The 27836-nt window shown below is 41.6% G+C and overlaps 1 protein-coding gene across 5 annotated transcripts; it reads left to right on the top strand.

The window, feature by feature from the left end:
* Window positions 1-163: 163 nt before the first annotated feature.
* On the top strand, window positions 164-24329 carry LOC119176235 (serine hydrolase BPHL). 5 transcript variants are annotated; one of them, XM_037427417.2, is made up of 7 exons: window positions 164-300; window positions 404-549; window positions 615-709; window positions 1763-1929; window positions 16952-17105; window positions 18659-18914; window positions 24145-24329. In XM_037427417.2, exons 2-7 carry the CDS (start codon window positions 431-433, stop codon window positions 24233-24235), a joined length of 882 nt encoding a protein of 293 aa, XP_037283314.1. In that variant the 5' UTR covers window positions 164-300; window positions 404-430; the 3' UTR covers window positions 24236-24329. The 5 variants fall into 5 exon arrangements, with proteins under 5 accessions (XP_037283314.1, XP_075733398.1, XP_075733397.1 ...); XM_075877283.1 differs by having other exon boundaries at window positions 208-338; XM_075877282.1 differs by having other exon boundaries at window positions 256-356; window positions 457-549.
* Window positions 24330-27836: the final 3507 nt, after the last annotated feature.

Raw genomic sequence — 27836 nt, 5'->3', positions numbered from 1 at the left:
AAAAGCTATTTTCTCAGGCCATTCATTCATTAAAAAAAACTGCGTGTGACAACATGAATGGTGGATATAAATTTTTTTGTGGTACTTGCTATTGTTTGTGACGTTTGCTAAGCGTTTACAGCCAAAAGCACCTCCTTACAGACGCCTTTTTACCGCTGTTTTGTTTTGTAGAAGTTTAGGTGTAAAAATTCGCTTTACACGTGGAGAAAGTTTAAACAAAGCACGGCATTAAAAGTTTCGGGCCCAACATGGCTATGCGCGTGGTTGTAAATGGATTGGCTGCGGCTGCGTCGGCTGCTGGTACGGTATCTTCCATGGTATCTGGTCACCGTTGCCTGGTACAATGGCACGTTGAGGTGGTTTTGTACCATTTTAAGCATTCGTGCTTTATTCTGTTTTTCAGATAGTAACGTGAGTGTTCGTGGCAATAATGCGCCCATTTTTCGCTTTCGCAAGAACCGGATTGCTGGGGCCGTTGCTTGGACAGCAGTCTTGCTCGAATGGTTTCGCTAGGTATTCCACTTCACTAAAGCCAGCTCTAACGACCAAGTAAGTGATCAGGTAGTGAGATAGTTCTGTCAGGCATCACCTAATTAGCGGCATACTTTTTCCAGACCTCTTATGTGTCTAGATGTGCTAGATTATAAAATTCACATTGAAATTGTTGGCGATGGGCCTCAACCGGTTGTCCTACTACCCGGTGCGATTGGTAAGTAGTCGTAGTTGGTTATAATTATTTGGTACTGTAGCAGGAAATTCGTGTTGGGGCACATTAGTGGTCATGAGGTGCTGACGCTGCCCTGCAAAAGGAGTATGGAATGAACAACGCCGATGAATTAAGAAAGGAAAAAAAAAACTGCATTCGATATATATTAGAAAGCTATCTTTTTGTCTACGTATGTATAACACTAGTAATATTAGTCGCACATACCAAATACCCCCTCCCCGCCAAAAAAAGGTGCGAACTATTGATTGTTAAAAATCTGAAAATCTGTTTATTTTCTCGCTGATAGGAAGGTATCCTTTCATCTGCTGTAATTTTTCTTAACATCATAATGTATTATTTATTTACACCAATTAAAGCAACTGATATATCCACCTGGGCTTGCTTTCCTTGCATGATCGATCAAATACACATGGCATGTGACCAAGTGTAACTGGGCCCCTCGGTTGTACTTATCCTTCGTCAGTAAGATGTTCTTCAGGAACTTGTTTATCATATGCAGCCTTAATGCAAGATCAGTAGGGGTGCAGCTAATTAAATTGCGAGATAGGACCATGCAAGAGGCATTAAGTTTAAATTCATAAAGCATGCTTCAGGGGCATACACAAGTGTTATTTGAATGCATTCTGCTGTATATTTTTGTATGTATGTTCGAGTCAGAAAGCTTGACGAAAATGCTCCAGAGCGTGTCCTAAAACAGTTTGATGCAGCCGCATATCTTTGAGTTCTGTTGCTGAGGTGTTAATATTGCATGCTGACATACTATCCAAGCATACCAAGGTATGCTATCACGGCAACAGCACCCAGTACTTTGTGGCTGGCACTAGTCAGATTAGTCCAGGGTACATTATGAAGTGTTTGAGTTTAGCTCGCTGACGACTGTACTATTGCCGCAGTCTACTGTGTGACGTATGTACATTTTCCAACTTGGTACATTGAACCGTTTTGATATAAAAAGTATGCCAATGCACTTTTTTTTTACAGACAGCATACTATGTAGATCATATTACTTTTTCCTTCGTTTGTATTTTCCTCTAGGTTCCTCCCGTACAGACTTTGGGCCTCAACTTGATAAACTGAACCGGCAGCTGTTCACCATAATTGCATGGGATCCTCCAGGTTATGGCTTCAGCCGACCACCAGAGCGAACCTTTCCTTTTGATTTTTACCATAGAGACGCTCGAGTGTTGGCTGAAGTCTTGCACGTAAGTGCACCATTATCCTTACTATATTGTTTTATACAAACTCACTCGTCAAGGCACTTCATAAGTATCCATAGTGCCCACAACAGTGGCCTAACCTATATAACATTGCTAGCAGCCACATGTCAATGGTAGTGAAATGCAAGATGTACTTATGCTCATGTGCATATTCAAAGGACCCAAGGAGTCACAATTGAAGGACCAAACTTGTGTTTGTTACTTTTTTACTTCAATTTGTAGCCTTGTGTCTGGTGATGCCAAAATTGAATGGTAAATGCTCTAAAATATTGTATAATTAATGCTAGTATTGTTAATGGTGATTAGTATTTGTGTCACTTCAAAACCCCTGCCTAAAATTGTAAGAAACTAGTGCCCCACTGCAAGAGAGTTCTTGTGACCATGTGAACTTAAGCTCCAGTGATGCTGAACATACAGCTTTCATACCAGGGGACCCGTACAGTGAAGAATGAAACCATGTGGGTGTTTTGAGCGTGTTCCCCTCAGGGAACAGAAAAGCATTTCTGGCGTAAGCAGCCAAAACCAGTTTGAGAGCGGCCTGACAACAGAGCGAGATAGGTGAAAAACAATAGCCCTTATTGAGTGCCGGTCATGGTTGTGTATGCATTCTGTGAAGGCTCTGTGACGTCAACAGTACTCGTATTTACTGCGATAGCTATTATATGGACACTCTCTGCTGATTTTTGCCTTCACCATAACCATCATGCCCCATGTATGTATATGTACGTATGTATGTGTATGTGTGTGTGTGTATGTGTATAAAAAAATGCACAAAAAAAAGTTATGCAGAAGAAAAAAAAAAGTTCTGAAGACCCAACTGGGGATTTGAACTTTTCACTTCGCAGCACGCTGCATTAGACCACTCATCCCCGTGCCATATATGTGCCGGCATATAAACGGCAAGCTACTTACATATACCATTTACCGCTGGCGGTAGGCAGATCTTAGAGCTTGAGTGTGTTTTCCCATCATGCAACACTCCTACATTTTCTTTCAATTTGATAACTGCCCTAGAGATACGCACAAAAAAGTGGCACCTTTGTGTGCTCACTTGTGATGTGGAACAAAAAAGAAAGAAGACACCGTGCACACCTTGCATTCAACACAATCGTATGGCAGAAGACTCAGACGGGTCACTCCATGCACCGTACTTCGAAAGAAAAAAATCACAGCATGTTCATAGAATGAATGATGATTGGTGGGGCGAGGCGTTCGTCAGTTCGTCCGTGCTTCCGTCTGTCCATTCGTTCTTGCTTCCGTTCGTCCATGCCTCCATCCTTGTGACTGTCAGTGTGTCCATCTATCCGCTTGTTTGTCTGTCTATTCGTCCATTTGTCTGCCCCTCTGTCTGTCTGTCTGTCTATCAGTTCGTCCGTCCATCTGTAGGTCCGTCCGTCTGTCTATTTAGTGAACACTTCAAGTACCGTTATCGCACATCTTTTCATCATGTATTCATCATATACAAGTACCGCCATCCAGCGGACATTCTAAGGACCGCTGTCTTGGGTATGCACCACCTATGGTTGCATATGACAACGGGACACACAAGCCACGCCATAAGTAACTTCTCCCCTAAAAGAAATATCTGAGAGTGTTGAGTTATGCATTGTCAACACTTTTATTTAGTTGCTCCAACAAAAAGGTATAACAGCCGTGACAGTTGTTAGTTCATGCTTGTCCTATGTATACCTGCACTTTATTTTCGATCATACTTATAGTTGTGCTTCAGTGGCAAGCTGCAAGTATCAAGTTGTTTGTAGTTCTTCAAGTGACATTATGATTTTTTGCTATCGCATTAATTGCTTCGCCTTTGCGGCAAAGCTGTGACTTTTTCTTGTGGAACATCACATGGGGTGTCTGTCTACGTCATACTAGTGGCAATGTTGGGAGGTGCTGACATATCAGGTGAGCATGCTTAAAGACATCTTAAAGGCAATATTTATTACTTAACCATAGTCAGTCAAAAGTGACCAAACATGCATAACTATTCAATAACACACGCATCTCGAGTTTCCAAATTTGATGTGAGGGTCTTCTAATGCTTGAAAAAGAAGAAAATTGGTGCAAACTTATATGGAAATTTATTTTAGCTCAATCTGTAGAGCTTTTTTCCGAATAAAACAGTACCATTCTTTCTATTCAACGAGTGCCCTTGTGGCAGTATAATAAAGAATAACATGAAGATGGCTTCGTTGCATGACATTGCAGCAGTGGCGTAGCTAGCGGGAGGGGGGGGGTCGGAGGGGTTCAAATCACCCTCCGAAATTTTTTGTGGGAACCCTCGCCTCGCTACTTGCCCACTTTTTTTTTGTCGCTTCGTGCTGACCTGATTTAGAAACGAAGCAGAGCTACTGTAACAATATCATTCTTGGGCGCTATTACAGTGAATAATGTCTGCACACGGGAAAACGTGTCGTGGTGGTTGTCGAGGCTTTGACAATCTGTGAGATTTTGGGCAGGGATCTCGGCCGCGAGTGCTTTAAGTTGGCTCGGCGAAACAATCAATGCTGCAGCGGTGGTCATACATGTACCCACCGGAACAGATCTTGCTGCAGTCTATCACTACGAAGATTTTACCTAGGCAGAGATTCATTTTAATGTTAAAAGCCGGACACACTTCCGAGGTCTGATAGGCCATGTTCAAGCATATTACAGTGTGGCTCTTCGTACGTGGGCTAAAATATACTCAAGCCAGAGAATTGAATTTCCATTGAAGCTTCACACGTTCTGCTAACATCCAAACAAACACACACAGGCACGTACACACACAAACATGTGCGCATGCCCGTGTGACAGAATATTAGGGTCATCCACTGAACTTCGCTTGTATGCGAGTGTACAATATATTGATACTTATCTTAACTATGCACTGATGGTTAAAGGCACTCCGAAGTGCCTCATGGTGAAAGTTCAACACAGGCAAATCTGCAGGTCTATCATAACCTTAGAGAGGCCTACTGACATACTCATTATGTAACTTAAGCTGATAAGTAAAGAGATGGTGGTCATAAAGCTGATTGATTGATCGATATGTGGGGTTTAACATCCCAAAACCATCATATGATTATGAGAAACACCATAGTGAAGGAGTCAGAAAATTTCGACTGCCTGAGGTTCTTTAATGTACACCCAAATCTGACCTGATGGGCCTACAGTGTTTTCACCTCCATTCAAAATACAGTTGCCGAAGCCAGGATTCAACCCCGTGACCTGGTGGTCATAAACTTAAAGCAGCGTAATAAGAAATGCAGTGTGAGCAGTTGTAGTGAGCACAAAGTTTATTGTTTAGCAGTGTGTCAAAAAGCGCTACAATAAGGAACATAATGCTGGAAAAATATACGGCGAGTTAAACATATTGATTGATTGATATGTGGGGTTTAGCGTCCCAAAACCACTATATGATTATGAGAGACGCCGTAGTGGAGGGCTCCGGAAATTTAGACCACCTGGGGTTCTTTAACGTACACCCAAATCTGAGCACACGGGCCTACAATATTTCCGCCTCCATCGGAAATGCAGCCGCCGCAGCCGGGATTCGAACCCGCGCCCTATGGGTCAGCAGCCGAGTACCTTAGCCACTAGACCACCGCGGCGGGGCTTAAACATATATATATATATATATATATATATATATATATATGAGATCTAACAGACAATAATGCCAAGGAAAGTATAGGGGAAGATGTTAGACAGAATTGTATACCACGACAGCTATCCCCCCAGTCACTTTATTGGGTTTATATGTGAATTAAACGTGGGAGTGTCAGTCAGCGCCACCAGTAGCCATGGCGGCGAGTGTAGCACACTCTTTTGAGCCTGTTTGGGTTCACGTAGCACGTGAAATTATTACGAGTGGACAGCCGACCAATAGTCCCTCGTATACAACCTAAAGGCACTAAGTCTGCCAGTACGAGACCCTCGTTAATAAATTAAGGAAAGAAGTGTATACTTAAGGGCTCGTTTTTCTGTGTTTTACACAATAGTAATCAGATCTAATAGACAATAATGCCAATGAAGGTATAGGGGAAGATATTAGACCGAATTGTAATGTAAATATGAAGAAAAGTGGGTGAAAAGATAACTTGCCGTGGGCAGGATCCGAACCTGCGACCTTCGAATGACGTGTTCGATGCTCTACCACTGAGCTACCAGACAGCTATCCCCCCAGCCACTTTATTGGGTTTATATGTGAATTAAACGTGGGAGTGTCAGTCAGCGCCACCAGTAGCCATGGCGGCGAGTGTAGCACACTCTTTTGAGCCTATTTGGCGTCACGTAGCACGTGAACTTATTACTAACTGGCAGCTGACCAATAGTCCCTTGTATACAACCTAGAGGCATCAAGCCTGCCAGTACGAGACCCTCGTTAATGAATTAAGGAAAGAAGTGTATACTTAAGGGCTCGTTTTTCTGTGTTTTACACAATAATAATGAGATCTTACAGACAACAATGCCAAGGAAAGTATAGAGGAAGATATTAGACCGAATTGTAATGTAGATATGAAGAAAAGTGGATGAAAAGATAACTTGCCGTGGGCAGAATCCGAACCTGCGACCTTCAAATGACGCGTTCGATGCTCTACCTCTGTGCTACCATGGCAGCTATCCCCCCAGCCACTTTATTGGGTTTATATGTGAATTAAACATGGGAGTGTCAGTCATCGCCACCAGTAGCCATGGCGGTGAGTGTAGCACATTCTTTTGAGCCTATTTGGTGTCACGTAGCACGTGAACTTATTACGAGTGGGTAGCTGACCAATAGTCCCTCGTACAAAACCTAAAAGCACTAAGTCTGCCAGTACGAGACCCTCAATAATGAATTAAAGAAAAAAGTGTATTCTTAAGAGCTCATTTTTCTGTGTTTTACACAATATTAATGAGATCTAACAGACAATAATGCCAAGGAAAGTATAGGGGAAGATATTAAACCGAATTGTAATGTAAATATGAAGAAAAGTGGGTGAAAAGATAACTTGCCGTGGGAAGGATCCGAACCTGCGACCTTCGAATGACGCGTTTGATGCTCTACCACTGAGCTACCACGACAGCTATCCCCCCAGCCACTTTATTGGGTTTAGGTTGTATACAAGGGTCTATTGGTCAGCTGCCCACTTGTAATAAGTTCACGTGCTATGTGACGCCATATAGGCTCAGAAGAGTGTGCTACACTCGCCGCCATGGCTACTGGTGGCACTGACTGACACTCCCACGTTTAATTCACATATAAACCCAATAAAGTGACTGGGGGGATAGCTGTCGTGGTATACAATTCTGTCTAACATCTTCCCCTATACTTTCCTTGGCATTATTGTCTGTTAGATCTCATATATATATATATATATATATATATATATATATATATATATATATATATATATATATATATATATATATGTTTAAGCCCCGCCGCGGTGGTCTAGTGGCTAAGGTACTCGGCTGCTGACCCTTATTGCCAAGCTCGGGTACCCAGTGGCCGAGCACCACAACCGCCCACCGCTGAAGAGGATACAGATGAAGGGGTGACTCTGCGCAGCATCTTAGACAAACAAAGATTAGATTGATCAAGGCACCTCCCCACAAGGACGTCGATAAACATTAAGATTGGGGTTGGCACCGCCTGCAGACTAATACATTCTGAAATGTACTCGGAGAGATATCACAATGCATGTCCGTGGTGCGGAGATACTTCTACATTAAACTCAGATAACCTACAGCTGTCCAGAGCGACCTGTCACAGTTCACATAGGCCATACGCGCCCCATTGTGTTCGCTGAACGAACCCTGGGAAGTCAACTGGCAACCCTGGGCCTGGCCCACCGAACCGCTATAGCCAGTGGAGCCTAGGAAGAAGGGCCCCACCAGCTATGAACCACTTTTTTTTTCTTAAACACTGTCTTGATCTCTCTCTAGTGAACCGATCACTCGAGATTTTGTGTGGTACGAAGCTGCTTCTGTTCGCATCGGCGTAAGTGCTGCAACCAAGAATGCATGTACTAGTTAGAACAGTGTATACGTAGCATATCGATGCTGCACGGTGAAATATTCTGTACAGTTCTAAATCTGTTAACGTAAAAGGAAATCATGGCTGCACACTTGCAAACAACGGAGGACACCTTGCTGCAATGTTATCGTTTCAGAAAGCAGAGGGACGAAATATACGAGATCATAATGCGTTATTGCACCTATTTATATTCTAGTGCATATATATATATATACGCGATGAACAAGCTATTTCTATGTGAGTCAGTAAAGTCTGGTCCCAGATGCATTTTCAATTGAGACCAACTGAACATTTCACAACATTGATTACCTTGCCCTTGCAGATTTCACGATACAACCTCTACAATTAGAGCAATTCATTGCTATCAAGGCACGCTGCTGTAATGTCACCCAAAGTTGCGAAAAACTTTGCTCGAAAAATAACGCGTGCGAAATCCTGTTGCCAACGTGCAACATAACTTATAAAAAATTACTTATTGCGTATCGCAAGAATGCTTGGATGTGCGCAATAAAGCAAAAAAAAATAACGTTGACTAAAAACTATGACTGCGTCAGCGCTGCTTGACATATTGAGTTTAACATAAAAATCATTCCCATAGGTATGCAGTCACGAACATCGACAGTAAGATATTACTCGCTCAGTAAAGTGAACAAAACCGAAATGTAATTATGAATGTACAAAAACATGCTGCGCATACAGTCAAGCCCGCTTATAACGAACCTGAGCCTGACGCGACATCCGTTCGCTGTATCCCGAAGTTTGTAGTAAATGAAACACAGTTTTAGAAAAGTTGCGAGTGAAAACATACTTTTTTTACCCAAAAAGTCCGTGATGCACGTATTTCAAAGAACAAAAGCGATAAGCGCGGTCTAAAGTTCCTTTAAAACGGCAGGGTGCTTGTTCGCCGAGGCCCATGGCATAAGCTGCATGAGGCGCTGACTCCAAAGTATCGTCGTTCCCGCAATCCGATTCCTACAAATCCCTCTTGCCACATACTTCATTCACAATGCTCTAATCCGTGCATAGTTCTGCAGTGTCGGCATCATCATGAACCGTAATTAAACCAGCGCAAAAGATGTCCCACCCGCTCTCCCAGGCCGGAGTCGACGACACGCTGCCATAAATCATCGCCGGAGTCATCCTGTTCGGAAGCTTCAGGGTTGGCATCGGGCCCATCGTCGACGAAGTCGGCCTCGCAAAAACAGTTTCGCATGCATGTATCACTGCCGCCCATGAAATATTCACCATCTTCACAGCTGAATACTGGCACGCCCTAAGCAGGAAGTTGGCTGCCGGGTGGTCAACAGCTATGAGCAAGGGCTCCGCAATGCGGCACCTAACACGTGGATTACGCCCAAGCCAAGCGGTCACACTTTCGACGTTTTGTTGAGCGGCAGCAAAAAGCGTGCAAGTCCTTCCGTCTGCCATCCTGACCACACACACACACACCTAGAGCGAGCAAGACGCACACACGCGGCACGTATGTCAGAACGCGCGTGGAACAGCTCTGGGCCAGTTTCTAGTCGGAAAACGAAACTAATTTTGAGCCAGCTTGGCTGGCGTCCCAGAGCGGTAGAGACGGGCAAAGGGGTTGTGATCAAGAGAGGAGAGCAGATTTGCGAGAGAAGGGCATGGAGTTGCGAATGAGTGGAGAGGGGAGGATGCGGCGGGAGGGCGACCTTGAAAACCAAAACACACGGGAAGGAGGCAGGTCGGGTAGCTTGCTTAAAAGGTCCCCGAAACACGCAACTCGCACATAGAAAAACTTGAAAAAGGGTTTTTCAACTTGAAACCCGCGCCGGCGGGTTTGCTTGCCTCACCAACTTCGATATTTCGCGATTCGTTCCGCACAAATTAAAAGCCGTTTTCGCGCTTCCGCATGCGTGCGCAGAGCATGTTGAGCCGAGTGCAAAGTGAGCGAGAAGAAGTTCTAAACATGAAACGAATCGCAACGTATTAGAGCCGGTGGGGTAGCATACGCGCGTGCACTAGACGCAGGCGATCGGATACAGTCGGTGGCCGGCAATTTTGGCAGATGGTCTGATCACTTCAGGGCTGCGACACCAACGACAGTACCAGCGATCAAAAACAGGGTAGATTGCCGTCCGGTCTTCGAAAGATCGGTGGCAGTGTGAAAACACGGGCTTCGTCTGGTGATGCGGGGTGCTCAGAGTAGCAGGGAGACAAAGGACGGAGGGGTGTGTAACAAAAAGTGGTCGACGACAGCGGTAATTAGACAGGCGCGGAGGCAGGGTCGGCGTTTAACAATAAGAATGTATGGGCACCACGTCGATGCCTGATCCGTAGTCAAAAGTGGTTTCCCGGGAAGTCGGCAGAGCGCTGACTTCATTTGCTGTAACCGATCAGCGGCGCTCAGAGACGTTCGTTGTAAGTGCAATTTTGTGCCATTGAACCAATGTATATTTTCACGGTCACGCGGATATTGTTCATTCTAAGCGAAAGTTCGTTTTAAGTGGGGCCGTTATATGTGGACTCGACTGTACCTCTATTTCACTGTTGTAAGCGGAGCCGTCCTTGACTTGTGAAACGCACTTCGCCCCAACGAGAACTATGCTATCTATGCTTAACAGAGATTAATGATGTCTTCTCCGATCGTGCGGGTCATCACAGTGATGCGTTTTCGATGACTATATAATTCGTTCTATGGTGTGATGAGAGGCCGTAGCTCCAAACGATCACTCTACCTTTCATTTACTGTACTTTACTGCGATTACTTTACTTTTACTTACTCTCTTCACAAGCATACGCATGGGGAGAGTGGGCAGTCTCATGACTTAGATATCTATACAAAATCTGCTATAAGTACCGCCGACAGTGACGTTACAGAAGAAAGCTGATGCCTGTGCCCCCCCCCCCTACCCCCCCAGTTGGGTCTGTGTGAAAATTTTTGGCTACGCCCCTGCATTGCAGTGAAAGATGGGAATACAAAGAAAGCCGAGACACAAATGGTATAACGTAGGCAAGCTTGGCCATCTATTGCCAAGAAACACAACTATGCGAGTATGCTCATCAGCGGTCATTTTGACACAAAATCTCAACAATCACATGTCAATGGGAGGGAAAGGGTTAATGTGAAGCTTCCTCTATTGCAGGCATTATAATCATGTTGCAGTTTTATTGCATAAAATTTCACAACTTTTAATTAGCTTTGACAAATAGCTTGAAAATAAAATTTGAGGGGTAGACTGAAGGTAGTCATAACACCTGCACATATTTATTTATTTATTTTTTGGTAACACTATAGAAGACCAGACTCGCAAAGCACATCGAGGTTTGTTTACATAATGTTAGACAAGAATATACAAAATATTGAAATCAAGCTAAATACACAAATAAAATGAAATACAAGATACGTTGAGCAAACGAAAATAGGGAGCTTTGGCATATCTGTAAACATAGTGCCATTTCTAAATGCTAGGTTTTCATATCCATGGATGGCTGCTTTTCATTTCAACCTGTGAGCTCAGCGATACACTGGAATCTCAGTATAACAAGCATGGATGTAATAAATTATTAGTAGCGACCGGATTATAGGCAAATGCCTATTTGGTTTCTTGCATTTCTATTGTGCCATTTTCATATATAAGCACAAATTAGAGGGTAAGAAGAGCTTTTAAGTGTTTTTGTAGTGCCTATGAATGTCTATATTAGACGCTCGTGCCTAAATTCCTATAAGTGCCTATAAATGCCTGTTTTCAAAATCGATGCCTATATAAATGCTATTTAACCTCAAATTTTGCTTTCAAGTACTGCTGGATTATGGTATTCATGTTACCTGGCAAAATCGAAGTTTCAAAACACTGTGGAGGGAAACTTATACTCCACCTCATAAGTTACTCTCAGCACTGTCAAGCTCACAAGGTCTTTTAGACAATAGGAAGGTCGATAAGCCTCTACACATGTATTCATTTGCATCGTGTCGTCTGCTCGGCATCTCTCCGGCGTCTGCTCACTTTCGTAGAGAGCAGGAAGTGCTTCTGTGCAGCAACAGAATGATGAAGAACAAATGCAAAATTGTGGAGTGTTATCAGCGCAAAGTGAAGTGCAGATAAGAAAAACAATATCCATGTAGTTTTTGTTTTATTTGTCATTTACTTCCTAAATGGCACTTCACTAGGTCACATGAGAAATTTTACTTAGACAGTAAAAGTTTTTCGTGCCCAGTGAAAAGCTTTGTATCACTAGAATTTTTTAATTGGTTCATTACAAACTGCAAAAGCATGATGTGAAAAGGTGAGCTTGAAACTATCGCCACTCACTTTATGTAGACTTTGCAAGCCTTATTCCCCGCCTGCCCTATTTGGTATCGGAGCATCTCGAAGCTGGAGAATCACATGATGCGGACGCATCAGAACGTCATGTGCGCGTAAGGTACATCCACACGACATGCCCATGCCAGGTGTTGCACGCAAGTGGTGTTCTGTCGTTTCGAGGTTCAATGTATTGTACTGCCTGTGTCTGTGGGATTGATCCCTCTATGCACGCACGTATGGAGAAGCTAGCATGGATCATGTATCCTTACCATGATACACAGCATCACACCGCTGCAATTCCTCTAAGGGATGATGCACCAAAAACACACCAAATATTGCGAATGCTGGCACTGGCACGATGCGAGAACAGTGATAACACCAATGCAAACGAAATGGAGGTAGCTTAGTCTCACATCTCGCTCACTATGAAGAGTAAAAAAAATAACGTGCATAGATTTCGTCTCTGTGTTTTAATAATTCTGTCAACCTTCATAATTCTATTGAGGCAGCAGATTGCACAAATTACACACGTCATCTAGAATTGTTCTCGCAGTGTCACGTACAACTTTGACGTACACTTCACCATGTTGGGGCGCACGCTCATGAGTCAAGCGGTGTTCAGTTTGGCATTTCACCTCTTTATGGCGCACGTAGCACTGCAAATCTTGGCAGATCATATCGTGAGCGTCCAGTGCATGCATTCCTCTTCGCTTCTTCAAATTCTTAAACCTGCGTAAGAACCCTTTTGGTGTTCACAGACAGAAGAAAAACATAGCCTGTGCAGTTAGACCAAGTTATTATGAGGCAAAAAGGTGCTTCTGGCCTATTGCAGTCTGGCTATTTGCACCTGTGTAGCCCTTCTCAGCCATGCCAAAAAGAGAGAGACCCAGAACCATGTTTATTCGACGGTGGACACTTAAATCACCATGCAGGACTATAGAAATGGAGAGACCGTATTCTTCATATTCTGCGAACCCTGCGGGAAAAAGGCATGGCTATGCTAAACGATTGCGCCTTTGTGTCATCATAAACTAAAGCATTTTTGTTTGCTTTCCTGTCGTAGACACAGCTCACACACGCAGTTTATTGTGCCTATATTTACGATTTTGGGAGCCTAAAACAGTGTTTTGCCCATTTTGCCCGCCTATTTTTGGCGCCTAAAACCCAGTTTTTTAGTGCCTATAAATCTGGCTTCTAATTATTAGATGTAAAAAAAGCTAATATAGAGTATTTCTTGGCATGAACATGTGATTCATCATAATCATCATCATCATCAGCCTGACAACATCCACTGCAGGACAAAGGTCTCTCCCATGTTCCGCCAGTTAACTTGGTCCTGTGCTTGCTGCTGCCAATTCATACCTACAAACTTCTTAATCTCATCAGCCCACCTAACCTTCTGTCTCCCCCTAACCCGCTTGTCTTCTCTGGGAATCTAGTTACCCTTAATGACCAGTGGTTATCCTGTGTATGTGCTATATGCCCGGCCCATGTCTATTTCCTCTTTTTGATTCAACTATGACATTCTATATATTGTATATTTAATATAATGAAAGTATCTTCATGCTGGATGCCGTTTCATTACAATCAGTTTAAAGGCCAACTCCAGCGATTCTTTGACCATGTCAGGATAATGGTGCTTTTATGTTTCTTAGACACTCTTCTCACGCACCCGATAACTGAAATGCTCAAAAAACTCGAAAATAATTTTTAATTACCGAAAAACCGCAATACCGAAACAGAAACCCAACCGAGTGCGCTTCTACATGTCACGTAAAAATAAAAAGTGAGCATTTCGATGCAAGCTATAAAATCCATTTGAAAAGAGTCTGCAAAACTCTCAAGCCTGCAATTTGGCAGGAATGGCACAAGCGTGCAAATGAACGTACCCGGTGAATTTCATTGAGATCCACTGACCTAAAAAAATTGCCGGAGTTGGCCTTTAAATTGTAATAATCGCACTCCTGATTGAGTTGCCGTATCATGTAGTTTGCAATATTAGAGCAACTTTGTCATTTCAACATGCATTATTTTGGCTCAAAAAATAATCATTTAGCATTGCAAAACTCATATGGTCTATTCAAGTCATGCAGCATTGTTTCTTACAAAATAATTTTTTATTGTAAAAAAAGAAAAAGTCTCAAAATTCTATTGGTTTGTGTACACTCTCATACTTGAAACTTTCTGTCTGATTTTTGTGGAGTTTTCAGCTGCGCAATATAGTAACAGTAAACGTTTGTTAATTTGAACTCGGTTAATTTTAGCTTATTGTTAATTTGAAGGGACGCCCTAGTCCTGGCACAACACTGTGTATTTTTGTGGTGAAAAACTCCCGATAATTCAAACACGTTGGTATCTTCAATGGTTAATTTGAACTGAGAGGCCCTGGTTTTCATTGCTTCTCGCAGAAGTCAGACCAGAGGGGTCGCAATATGTTAAAAAAACCAAATAAAACCAAGCTTACTAAATATACAAAAGAATGAAACAACATTTCTTAGCTGATTTGAATAGACACGCCGCTCTTGAGCTTTTGGGCAAGCTGCAAATGATGCTCATTAATTACATTAGAATCGAAAGTTGGGATAGTTGGATATGCATGGTGTAACTGTAGTTTAAGTGCAGGAAGAAACCCATAGGAACACAGGACAAGTGCTTGTCCTGTGTTCCTTTGTGTTTTTTTGTGCACTTGAACTTCAGTTATACTGTGCTCATGAAGTCAGGACTGGAATGCAAGTTAATGCAAATTGCTCATTACATTTAGTTATGATGCCATTAACTCTGCCATGCAAATAAGCCTGCTTTGTAGTACTATAAACAGCATCATATTGTTATGCTTGAAGGAGATTGTCAAGGTTCAAAAGGGTCGTTCATTCAGTCATGAGGGTGCATTTGAGCTCAGAAGTATCCAACTAGATCCACCTGATCCCTTTTTTCCTTTCTACAATAATTTCTAGATTTGGACATTAAGGCTCACTGTACACATGAATGCATGTTGATGATTTTTTCTGGCATATCACTGACTCTCTATTTGCAGAAAGGGAATTACGCCTTTTATTATTTCATAAAATCTATTACCACACTGCTTTCCTTCGCTCACTTTGGATTCATCCGGCACCGTACCATTCAGCTCGCGATGATCATGTTCATCAGGTCAACGTACCTTGTGACAATACCTTTGCATGTTCACAATCACTCCTTCCTAAGACGTCAAGATTAATCTATTGCATCATTAGTAACCATCACTGACTCCTTTCGTTCTAAGAGTTCACTAATAAGCTTGCACTCGTAAATTCTACTTACGGGCATAACCATTACTGGCTGTTTAGTGTATTCTTTGTGGTTTTGAGTTCAGTGGTCTCCTAATAAAGTGTACTTCTTGCATGTAATATTTACTATTATATTTATCTGCACAGTAATGTGTTTACATAATCCTGTATTTATTTTGCTGTTTTACTATATTTCCGCCCCTCCCCTCTACAATCTACAAATGTGCCCTGAGGGTTTCACAAATAAATAAATAAATAATCAATTAATTCTATTTGCTGTTATAGCTTTCCATTTGCAAAATTGCAAATTTTGCACTCCATTTGCAAAATTGTGTGTCACAAGCATGTCTTAGAACCTAGCTAATTCATGATAACGAGTCCAGAGGGTGACCTCTTTGGCTTCATTATAAACTAGAGCGGAGGTTTTATCCGCCCCCGCACAAGCGGTTGACTAAGGCGCAGGAATGCGTCTGGAGAAAACTGCAGACGCGATCTTTTCCCAACCCTTACGTGTTGAACAAAATGTACCCGAAGGAGATTAAGCCGCAATGCAAATGGTGTCAGGCTGTGGCAACATATGATCACATACTTTGGGAATGTAGCATAGTGCCGCCGCCGGTGGATATTATGCGTGATCCCTCTCTTGAGCACTGGGAGGCCGTGTTGACCAGCTCAGACCCAGTCGTCCAGTTAAGGGTCGTGGAGTGGGCCACACAGGTCGCCGCCAACCTTGGGTTGATGGCCATCTAACACGGAATCATCCTCAGTTGCTTTCTGACGAAATAAAGTTTTACCATCCATCCATCCATCTGCCTGTGCAATGTAGCGTAGTGTCTGTTCATTCTTGCTCCCACCTGCCAATTTGAACTCCGCTTGGTTCAAACAATTTTACAGTTCCCGTTGAGTTTGAATTAACGAGCTTTTACTGCTATACGCAGTGTGTAAAGCCTCTTTCCTTAAGACAGTTTTCAATTATCGCCAATAACCTCCTTGATAAGTTATTCAGTAGAAATTATGTTTTCTTTGAAAAACTTTGCCTGCTTCAATCTTGCAGACATTCGGTGTGCAAGGCTGTATTGCAACTTTTTTTCATAAGTGTATTATCTCTAAGAAAAATACTACATTTTCTAAGAAACAGATTTTGCCTGTGAAACACAACAAAGGCTTGAACAGCAGTATTCATAGGCTTCAGGAGAAGGTATTTAGATTATTTAGTGGAACACCGTACATAGAGCTACTCCATGCAGGTTTTCAGTTATTAGGGCAAAAAGAATGAAGTTATTAAATCAAGCCTAATATATGTACATGTTTATGTGTTTGTACAAAGGTGTAAGAGTTATCCTAAGCTATTGTGAGCTGAATTGAAGCAGTTTTCAGTGAAGAACTCTTGTGTTTGAAATACTCTCTGCCCCCCTCTCTCTTTTTTTTTATTTTTTAACAACATTAAAGCAATATTATGTTTGCAGAAATTGGGGCACAAACAATACTCCCTCGTTGGTTGGAGTGATGGTGCAAACACAGGAATGATATTAGCAGCCATGTACCCAGACCGTGTTCAGAAGCTTGTTGCTTTTGGAGGTAATGCTTATATCACTGAGCATGATGTTCAGCTACTCGAAGGTGAGAATCATTACTTAATTTTTCACTTTGTATATGTGCATGCATGGACACGTTTCTCTAGGCATACATGTATGTGTTCAAGGAACACTAAAGGCAAATACTAAGTAAATGTTGATTGTTTAAATAGCATTCCAGAAACCTCTTAGTTCCTGTCAGGTCAAGGAAATGCTTATTTTGAAAGAAATTGCATTTTAGTAGTCTGCACCGTGGAGTTTCCTGAAATTAACTAGAGGGGACTCTGGTGCTGCGATCGTTCAGCGACCTTGGGAATGATGGGTAGTTCACGGAATTGTTTAGTATTCGTACTTGTGGACGGCGAATCGCACTAGTGGCTTCGTTTATTGCTCTGTTTTGGTTTTGTTTCGAAAGGAAAGAACGAACACTTTTGAACTTCGTGACCCGATTTGAAATGGTAAGCCTAAGAGATGAAGGATGTGAAGCGCTACCGCTGAATGTTTGCTGATTTTTGTTTTGTCAGAAAACAGCTCCAAGCCACACGAACACGCACGGAGCCAGAAGTACGAAGATTAGACAAATCCGTGTACTACCCATCATTCCCATGCTCGCTAAAGTGCCGTGTGTTGCAGATCCATAGACACTAGGGCCAGAGTTCCCTCTAGTGTATGTTTAGGAAACTCTATGGTCCGCACAGCATTAGAACACTTCCAATCGGCCGCCTGAAGAGTCCTTCAGATGTAGCAGATACCCTACTCAACATAGCTCGCTTTTACTGCCCAGCAGTCGATGCTGCACTTTCTTGTGCGTACAGCACAATAGTGACCATCAAGCGATTCAAGACTAAGCTTGGCTTGGCCTACAGTAGCAGCTGAGTACATGTTCCGTATCATTCGGTGTACACCGATGCTTTTTTGTAATTATCTTCTACTGTTTTCATGTGCATTGTTGTTAGGGAATCACCACGTGTATGGCGATGTTCTTTATTAATTGAATTAGCACCACTGTCATGCATTTTTGTTGTTGTTGTTAAAATTCACTGCTGCAATGTGCAATGTTACCGTGGAAATGTATGAAAGGGGCCCTTTATTCTTGTCAATAAACTATTGATACTTTGTGCCCTATGTGTGCTCTTGTATTTCTCTCTTGTCCCATCTTGTGTGCAACCCTACTCGTCCTAATGAACAAACAAGCCCAAGTGGAAACCCTTTTGAAGATCATTTGCTAGAAAATGTGGTGACTAATTCTTGAGAACTAACTACTTGCTGCATGTTAATCACAGTCTCTGAGGTCAGCTTCATTTTAACCACTGTCCCAAAGTTAATTGAGTCTTTGGCAAGTTTTCGCTCAAGCTTGCTCTATCTCCTCCTTTACGTCTGAGTTTAAAGGGGTGATGCCCACATATTTGGGCATCTTGAAACATTCGCGTTAGTGATGTCCCCTCTTCAACTTTTCATGATTTGGCTTATACATGTTATTTTTGGCCATTGTAAGTAAGGCTGACAAGGCAGCTCAGTGTTCGCTGATCTTCTGTTTGATCTGTCTCTAGTAGGTTTATTTTCTCATTAGCTCAAAAGTTGCCATTAATGCTGTTTCAGCCACCAGAAACATTGACAAATGGAGCGAAAAGATGCGGGCTTCAATGGAAGCGCTCTATGGGACTGAGAACTTTCGGAAGTTGTGGTCCAACTACTGTGACTTTTACCAGGACCTTCTGCGCCAAAATTGTGGTGATGTGTGCCGCAATCAGCTGCCACTAATAAGGTGCCCAACACTAGTAGTGCAGGGAGGCAAGGATCCACTGGTGCCAATGCATCATGCTCTCTACCTGTTGCAGCACATTGCAAAAGCAAAGTAAGAGTACCTGCTGGTTTTTTTAAATTTCAGCTTGTGGTACTATCACTTACATTCTTTATGCTGGTGTAAAAATCAAAACATTGTTTTATTAAATATTTTTGATTTGGTAGGATCTGTGGTGCATGAGAAAAGCCAAGGGCTTGTTTCTTTACCTATCGGTGTCTTGTGTTGCTCTTGGCTTTAAACACAAATTAACTTTTGATTGTTAAAAAAAGCTGGATGCAGTTACCCGAAATTCCATATACGATAGCAGTATTAAATGGGCCCTGAAACACTTTTTTGAGTAACCATGGAATTAGTTCACTGGAAAAGTGTATTGTCTCACAAATTCAATGCCGCAAAAATTTTAAGAATCCGTCCCGTAAGAGCGGAGTTACAAAGATTTGTCACACGCTGCAATCACATTCTCTCTTCTCTCGTCCCGACGAAAGCAATGGCAGGAAGGGATGGGAGGGACAATGAAAAAAACGTCACGTGCGCCTCGTGACCTTTAGCACTTTTTTTTTTCTTCAAATATGCAGCTTTTTCAGTGCGATCACATGCGCATGAGAGTGGACAAGTGATGGCCTTTCGCGGCGATCTCTGTTACAACCGAGCGCTTCATGTTCAAATCAGCCAATGACTGATAGATGGGTAATTTATGTGTGATTTTTGAGCATCTTCCGTCATTTGTCGAGGGAAGATAAATCAATTTTCAGCCAACTTTAATAATTTATTGTGAATTCCAGGCCGTATGCTGCGCTATAACATTTGGCTCGCATGTTCTCAGGAGCCTCTACTACCGATTTGCAGCGTTTCCTGACTATGCTCAAAAAGTGTTGCAGAGCACCTTTAAGTATTAAGATGGTGTGAGACTGAAAAAATATTTCCAAGTTTCACTGTACAGGCGTGGTGGTAAAAGCTATGGCTATAAAATTTGCAAAAAATTTTAAGATAGACACAGGTTGCACAGGAGCTCAAAATAAGTTTAAAGTTGTATTTAGTTTTTTTTTTTTCACAATTTTTCGGCATATGCCCTTTTTTCTTGAGAATTCCTAATTTCAAAGCATTTGAATTTTGTACAAGGATAGCAAAGAACATTTTACAGAAGTGGAATTGAAATGGTAAGCGTACAACTAAAACTAGATTTTTTTTTTAATGTTTGTCAAGGTGTTAAAATTGCCACTTATAATAGTTTTTATAGTAAACAAATGTGAACACCTCTAGTTCCATTTATGTAAATGCCACTAATTAACATATCTGAGAACTTTTGTTCTTTTATTCCCTCCAATTCCCGAGAAAAAGCTATAATAACCTCCAAAAATGTTATTTTAAGAAAGATGCAAAGACCACGTCGACTTACACCTACATTTCCTGTCAACAAATCACAGAAAAAGAACCACTTTTTTTTTTTTCAAACCGCAAGTAACCCAGTGTGAATACATTTTTTTGAAAAATAAAGAAATTCTATATAAATTCATTGTAAAAGCTTAAAATTAATCTTTTGACCAAATAAAGTCTAACCCTGCCCTAAACAACTCCACAAGATGACATTCTTACATCTTTTGGCCCTTTGAATTGACAAATGCTGACTTATCAATTAACTCGCAAATTTTCGGTTCGTAATTTTGTTGGCCCTACGAATTGATAAATGTTAACTTACTATATATATATGCACACACATACACACACCAAGCATGAATAGATGTTATTTATTGACAACGAGCACTCACTGTCACCACACTGGAGGCAGGCAGTGAATGTTCTCTTGGAGAACATCAAAGTAAAAGTGAAAGCGTAGCGTTCATCCTTGTGAAATTACTATTTTACCATCTTTCAGTGTGTTCATCCTTGTGAAATTACTATTTTATCATCTTTCAGTGCATATCATCATCATTTGATTTGATCTGATCCGTTTTTTACCATGTGTGCTTTTTAAGGGAGGAAGGTATAATAGCCACATGACACCAAATGCTACATGCATGCATTGACACCACCTAAAATGATACAGGGCATTTTTTTTTTAGCCGATGCCAATTTTTAATGAAAGTGCTATAGCAGTCAGCACCACTTTATTTTCCTTAGTATCTGAGGGAAGCGCCCAGTATGCACCGTATACCTTTTATTTATCGGACCTCTCCCGTCTTTTTAGGTGTGCGAGGTTATGGCCATTCAGGCACCTTTCATTTTTACAAACTAACTCTATGCCGAGGAAGAAAAATGTTGGCACATCTACAGTTATATTCAAATGATAACAAAATAAAACTTTGTTACTTCATCTTTTAACTATTAGCTTGAGGGTTGGTTGTTTATCTTAAAGAGTTTTAGGATGTGATAATTTATGACATGCCCATTTTCAAAAAATTGCAAAAAACACATGTAATTTGAAGTAATATGTAATCATCAAACTTTAAGGCCCCTATCTAGGCGAAACCAAAATTAGCACACAGGGTGCGCAAGAAAGCTCACATGACAATTTTTGAAACAAAAAAAAACGTCGCAACATTATATCGGCAGAAAAAAGCAGCAAGTTGTCACAACTACCCAAAAGAATCGTTTATTCTTTATGTTCGGTGTGTGGTGCTAATCTGTTTCTTTCACAGTGTAACCAAGAAAAAACACAACTTGCACCTGTTCTTTCACTGCACAACTCAAAACTAGGTGGCAGCCACTGCAGTGCTGCTTCTCGCAGACAAGTGAACAAGTTCTTAGCACTTCTTTTGAGTTCAACAAATAAATGGATAAGTACCAAACAACCAATGCAAAGATAAGTTGTCCAATTAGGCATTTGAGACAGCTTGTCACTTTATTGCAATACATGTAGTAAGTATATGGACCCTCTTGGGTGATTTTTGCCATCGCCGTCATGTGCTGGATATGTATATGTACTTTTATATATGTAAAAAAAATCAAAGCAAAATAAATCAGTAGAAAAAGTTTTCAAAGCAAGATACCGGTGATTCGAGGGCTGCGGAGCGACCCCTTGCTCGACAGCTCGCTGCGCTAGCCAACACAGCCACTCACCAAGTTTTTCATATGCACCATTTTCTGCTCGCAGTGTGCAGATCTTGGAACAGATTGAGTGTATTTGCTATCACCAAAGTCTTTACATTTTCTTTCAAATTGAAAACCGCCCTTGAGATGCACAATGAAAAGTGGCCCCCTTCTGTACCACTCGTTGTGTATAAGAGGGGAAAAAAAAAAATACAAGGCACACTAAGGTGTCAGACACCTTTCCGTGGCAGAAGACGCAGAGGGGTCATTCCACGTGCTGCAGATTAAAAAAAAATCAAACAGCGTCAACTTCAGCATCGTGGACATCTTCAGCATGTTTCTGAAATATCAGCAAATAACAAGTAGGACGGTTGTTAGTTCATACTATTCCAGTGTATACCTATGCTTTCTTTTCGAGCGTCCTTTTCTGTGCTGTAATAACATGCTGAAAGTATCGAGCTGTTTGTCGTTCTTCGTGTGACATTCTAATTAGTTGCCACCGCAGTCATTGCTTCGCCGTAGTGACAAAACTATCACTTTTTTTTCCTGGCATTGTTTTTCTTGGATGCACCTTTTTTTCAAAGTTGGTAATTTGATCTTCTGGCCTTACATATAGGGTTGACATATTTCCTGCATGCCTGGTGCACACAGTTTTAGTATCATTTTTACTGGGGTCTTAATTTTTGGTGATTACTCCTTCTAATTATGTACATTCTGCAATTTTTAGAAAATTAAGCAGCCCATAAAATGGCATGCTCTACAACTTTTCCCTAATATTATTAAGTAAATGTTGATGTGCTTTTGTTTATTATTCTTTTGAATGTAGCTTTAGGTGTTGCAAAGTTTTGCAACCTTGGAATGAAGTTTGTTTGTGTAGACTACAGGGGCCTGACTGTCATAGAATTTTTGTAAAAAAATCTCTATTGTTTAAAAAAACACTATGCGTGACACAACAACATTAGAGGTAATACTATAACTAACAATAAAAAAGCATTGTACTAGTACAAATAAATGATAACAGTAAAGGAAGTAGTTACTGAACTACACTTAACCTCATTACTACAAAGTCATACCTGCCATAAAAATACTTCAATATATCTTACACTCCATTATGAATGGTTAATCGTAACACTGTATTTATGACAAAGCTATTTGTTTTGTTTATTTTAACTGATTATTCGTTATATTTGAATTTGTTATATCGAGGTTTGAGTTTCATGTCCGAAATAAAATAACTGTAATAGACAGGTATTGTTAAAAATCCGATTCAGGCACAGTGATGTTGGTTACACCATGTTTTAAGTGGCTCTGATCATTAGTGATAATAAATTTATGTAGTAACTGATTCCATTCTCTGCAAGTTTTCCGAAGAAATGGGTTCGCACTTGTAACAGCTTTACAGTACAGAAAAAAACTTCATGTGCTCCTCAACGTGTTTAAAAATATTTAGAACATAGGTTGTTACTGGAAGCAACATTAGGCTTGTTGTTATCAGCTTCAATCTCAGCCTTGGAAGAAGACAAGTTCACCTGTTGAAACATTGGCTGCAGTGACACGTGTCCCAAAGATTTTCACCTTCCCTTTAAGTTCTACTTTATTTGAATTAGTCTTTGAATTTCGGGTCAGCTGAGAAATGAATTGTGCATAAACATAAATATTTTGTTTGAGGTTACACATTGCTTAAAATGTAAATACCATGCCCAGGATTCAGTTGCAAACTTCCACGAAAGTTGCATTGCATTGAAACAGAAAATAGTTCTCAAACTTACCATAATACACAGCTAAACAACGTAGCTACATATTATAGATTAGCCTGTATACTTTAGACAAAGGCTTGACATAGCATGCTGCAGTCACCATGTTTATAGTGTGTTGTAATATAATTGCTCTTGATTTCACATAGCTGGCATGTTTTCCATATTCCTGGAGGTACTAGTACATTTTATCAAAATTCGATTTGTAAGGTTTAAGGCAATCATCTTTTTTACCTGTCACGTCTTGCATATGGCTCATTTAGTACATTTCATTTCATCCAAACTCACAGTACACTCAAACTTCGATACAAACCCGGATATTACGAAGTATCGGTCATAACAAAGTAAATGAAGAATAGTCTTACAATAGACATAGTGTTAAGAATAAACCTTTATTACGAATTTTCAGATTTATCAAACTTATTTTAGTGTAAGATGCTACTTTGTTATAATGAGGTTTGAGTGCATGATTATTTGATTCTGTTCCTTTTTTTTTCTAGGCTATATTTTGTACCTGATGGAAAGCACAACCTCCACTTCAAGTATGCTGATGACTTCAACAAAGCTGTTACGGAGTTTTTAATCAGTTAATGTGGCTGAATCATGGTAGACTTGCAGGAATACAATGTTTAACTTTGTATTAAAAGGTATGAATGAGATGATACCTTGAATTTTCATCTGGAAATTGTTTCTTGGGACTTGTGGTTTGTAATGACGAACTGTTTGGCCTTACGAGAGTGGCAAACGGTACATGAAACATATTGACACTACCCCTCAAATAGATATATAAATACCACTCGGAGAAAGTCAGACTTTCATGAAAAAGGAGTTGTACTAGCACCTTAAAGCTTTTCTAAATTATTAGAGTGATATTTCCATGTTTCATTAGTGAAATCAAGTTAACCAGCAATGCTTCCTTTTCTTAAAGCTGCTGTTTGATAGGTGGTAATGGCTCATGCACATAATTACAAAATTATATGTGCACAAGCCATTACTGGCTATCAAGTGAATAAATACTCCAGTACACTTTTTATACCTTTGGTAAGCATGAACCCTGAAAAAAAAACTTCATTAGCTTGTACAAAAGACAATATCATTTTTAGAGTACGAATGTCTCCAATAGGTAGCTGCATATATTCTGTACCCTGGGCCCATCGTTGTGGCTGCAAATTCCAGTAGAGCATTCTCACTTAGCTACACTCTTGACATATTCAAGACTTCTAATCAGAAATCACACTGCACTTGCAAAGTTATCTCAAGGTACGCTTATATTAAGCTAGTCTAGAAATGTTCGCACTTTATCGTTTACCAATAAATACCTTATTTTCTTGCATATAACTCTGCCCTGCATATAACCCTCACCCCTAATTTTAACTCTCCAAAAGAAAAAAATGCAAACAACCTGCACCCCCTTTTTTCTTAGTTTTTTGCTGCTGGTTATATGGGAGAAGATACGCTATACTTCATCTCCAAACAAACATATATTCATTCTATTGGTATTGAACTAATCGATAGCTAGGCTCAAGTGTGACTCTAATTGTACATGTGGGTAAACCATTAAGCACTGCCTCTCCATCTGTCCTTATTATGACTAAACAATGCTCCTCTTTTTAGGTAAACATGACTCCAGAATGTATCCTAATAAGAGCTACTTGACTTTGAAGTGGCAGGAATATGCTGTGACAAAGTGCAGTGGAGCTTACAAGGTGCACCTGCTTGAGTTGCTATCTGTGAACCTACTGCGCATCCTCTTGAATGTGACACTCTTTTTTTTTCTTAATTTTCTACGTCATGGAGGTTATCGAAAAATGAAAGAATGTGCCCCACATTTGAATGACTGATAGAGCTGGCTTTTGAGCTAGAGCGTTTTTGTGAATTGAAATGATCAAAACAGAATGGGAGTAGATATTCGCCTGACATCCGGCCGGCAGTCTCTCCTCATTGGCCTGCTGTAGTCACATGATAATTGAATTGAATTAAGTTTATTGCACAACAAGGTTGCGAGGAGACCAGGCGAAAAATCTGCACTGAGAAGCTTGAGGAGAACCTGGCCACCTCACACACTGAGCGGTTACTGCAATTCAAGGCATGCCTTACACCTAATGCATAAACAGAACAGCAGAAACAGTAAGCAAACATGGTAAGAAATACAGAACAAGGATATTGTGCAAACATAGCATGCCGGCATCCTGTGGCAAGAAGTGATTTGCCGGTACGGACATTTGCCGAGTTTTTTTTCGCTAGTGGCTGTCAAACAAGGCGCCGGCACTTAGTGCAAGAACAATTATATGCTGGTAGTTTTACTTGCCCACGGCATCAACGTTTATAGAACATAAACGTTGCACGGCGTAGCAGGGCACGTACCCTCTGCTGAAAACGCCCGCCGTGACAGCACCAGTCGTCAGGTTGTGGTCTCCGTACTAAAAACAGCTTTGTCGGCAAGGAGATTTGACGAGTTTATTTTCTCTGTCGGCCGCAAAGCAAAGAGTGCCGGCATTCATATATACCGGTAGTTTAAATTAATCACGGTGGCCGTCCAGGTGATATCGCGCCGACAGCATCTCTCAATTAACGCAGCGGAACAGGCACCAAAGAGCTGCGCTCTAAAACACTGACCAGAATAGAAGAGGAATTGATTTGAGTGAGAAATAGCATTTCACACATTTAATTATTCTACCTTGATTGGTGTTTTTCTTTAATGTTAATTTTTGCTGGTACGCCTGCAATGCACTTTGGCGCCACCATAAGTAGCTACTGGGCAGGTTCATTGGCAGGTTGTACTGGTGCCATCAGCTTGCTTTCGCTACCCGAACTGCTGTTAGTTATTTGCGAGTTCCGATTCATTTGCGGCGGGCTGAAATCATGCTAATATGTTATTTGCCCAATTGAACCTGCTGCCTCTGCGCTAAATACAGGCACACTTGACGGCCTGCCATTCGCAAACGCATTTTTGCCGGTCAAACCACAACCGCACAACTTGTGCCTCGCAGTAGCCATAGCATGTTTTTAGAGAAAGCTGTGTCATATAGCTCCAGCAAAGCTAATACCGAAGGCTCCATAGAAGCCCATATGTATACGTTCAGAAAATGGCGGTTGATCAGCTGCTCTGATCATCGTGGCAACAGCTTCTGAACCGCCTTTCGCCCGAGCCTTTGCGACCTATTTGAGTAGACCTTGGCTCCAGCGCAGAACCCCCCCTCCCCCCTCTAAAAGAAAGAAAACAAGAAAAAATGCAGAAAGACAGAAAGACAGACAGACACCAAAATTTTTGCCTCGAAGGCCCCTAAGAAATACTATCGTCTTTAAAAAGCCCCCACCTTCCCAAAGGGAATCCCAAGGAAATGCAGGTGCATTGTGAAGCGTCCGTAACGGCGTTTCGGACGTGAGAACCCAGTGTTAGAAGAGTAATGGGCAAGGTTCTGTTTGGCGTTGCATATCTCAATTTCCAGACTTTGGGGTGGTTGTTGCCAGACTGCCGTCAGATTTGGCAGAGAAATTTGCCCCTGTAGTTTTTACTTCCCCGCGAGTGCTTTATGTCGTCCATGGTGCATGTCGGCGCCTGCTGTGCATTTCGCGAGTGCGATGAACTTGTTCGCGTGTGCGATAATGGCCATTTTAATTAACGGAATGAACCGCGTGTTGCAGAATTCGGGGCGCGTTCTCTTGCTGTGTGCGCAGCTGTGCAAATAAGAGATTGTGTCTCAGTATTAGGAACGACGCGTATGACTTAAGGGGAAGCGAACACTCGTGTCGCCGAAGCACAGAATATCTCCGTAGCGGTGCATACTTAGTCGAATGCGCACAACCACGCATCTTCTGGGGAAAGTGAATAGAGTCGCAGCAGGTGGTGCGCTTCCTTTTCTGATCGTGTCTGACGATCATATCTCAGAAGTAGGCTCTCTGCACAGCTGATCGTGCCGCGTCGACCACGCGCGACGACTAGCTGTGTCAGCATAAGGCATATCGTTCGGACTCTGGACTCTATTCAATTTCCCCGGCAAACGCGTCGTTGTGCGCAGTCGACTAGGTACGCACAGTTACGGAGATATTCCGTGCTCCGGCGACGCGGCTAACGAATTCACTTCCCCGCATTCATACGAGTCATCTCTAATACTGATCGATACACGATCTCCTGATTGCACAGCTGCGCACACAGCAAGAGAATGCGCTCCGACTTCTGCAACGCGTGGTT

This window comes from Rhipicephalus microplus, chromosome X (genome assembly GCF_043290135.1).
Source record: "Rhipicephalus microplus isolate Deutch F79 chromosome X, USDA_Rmic, whole genome shotgun sequence".
NCBI classification, from domain to species: domain Eukaryota; kingdom Metazoa; phylum Arthropoda; class Arachnida; order Ixodida; family Ixodidae; genus Rhipicephalus; species Rhipicephalus microplus.
Note: the sequence above shows the minus strand (reverse complement) of the source record. Positions and strands in the feature narration are given on the sequence as shown.

Bases quoted from the DNA above. Each gene is read 5' to 3' on its own strand.
- LOC119176235 (XM_075877282.1), top strand. From the start codon at position 271: ATGGATTGGCTGCGGCTGCGTCGGCTGCTGGTACGGTATCTTCCATGG. The intron at 1,930-16,951 runs GTAAGTGCACCA...TTATGTTTGCAG, and splicing joins TGTTGGCTGAAGTCTTGCAC to AAATTGGGGCACAAACAATA. The intron at 17,106-18,658 runs GTGAGAATCATT...ATGCTGTTTCAG, and splicing joins TGATGTTCAGCTACTCGAAG to CCACCAGAAACATTGACAAA.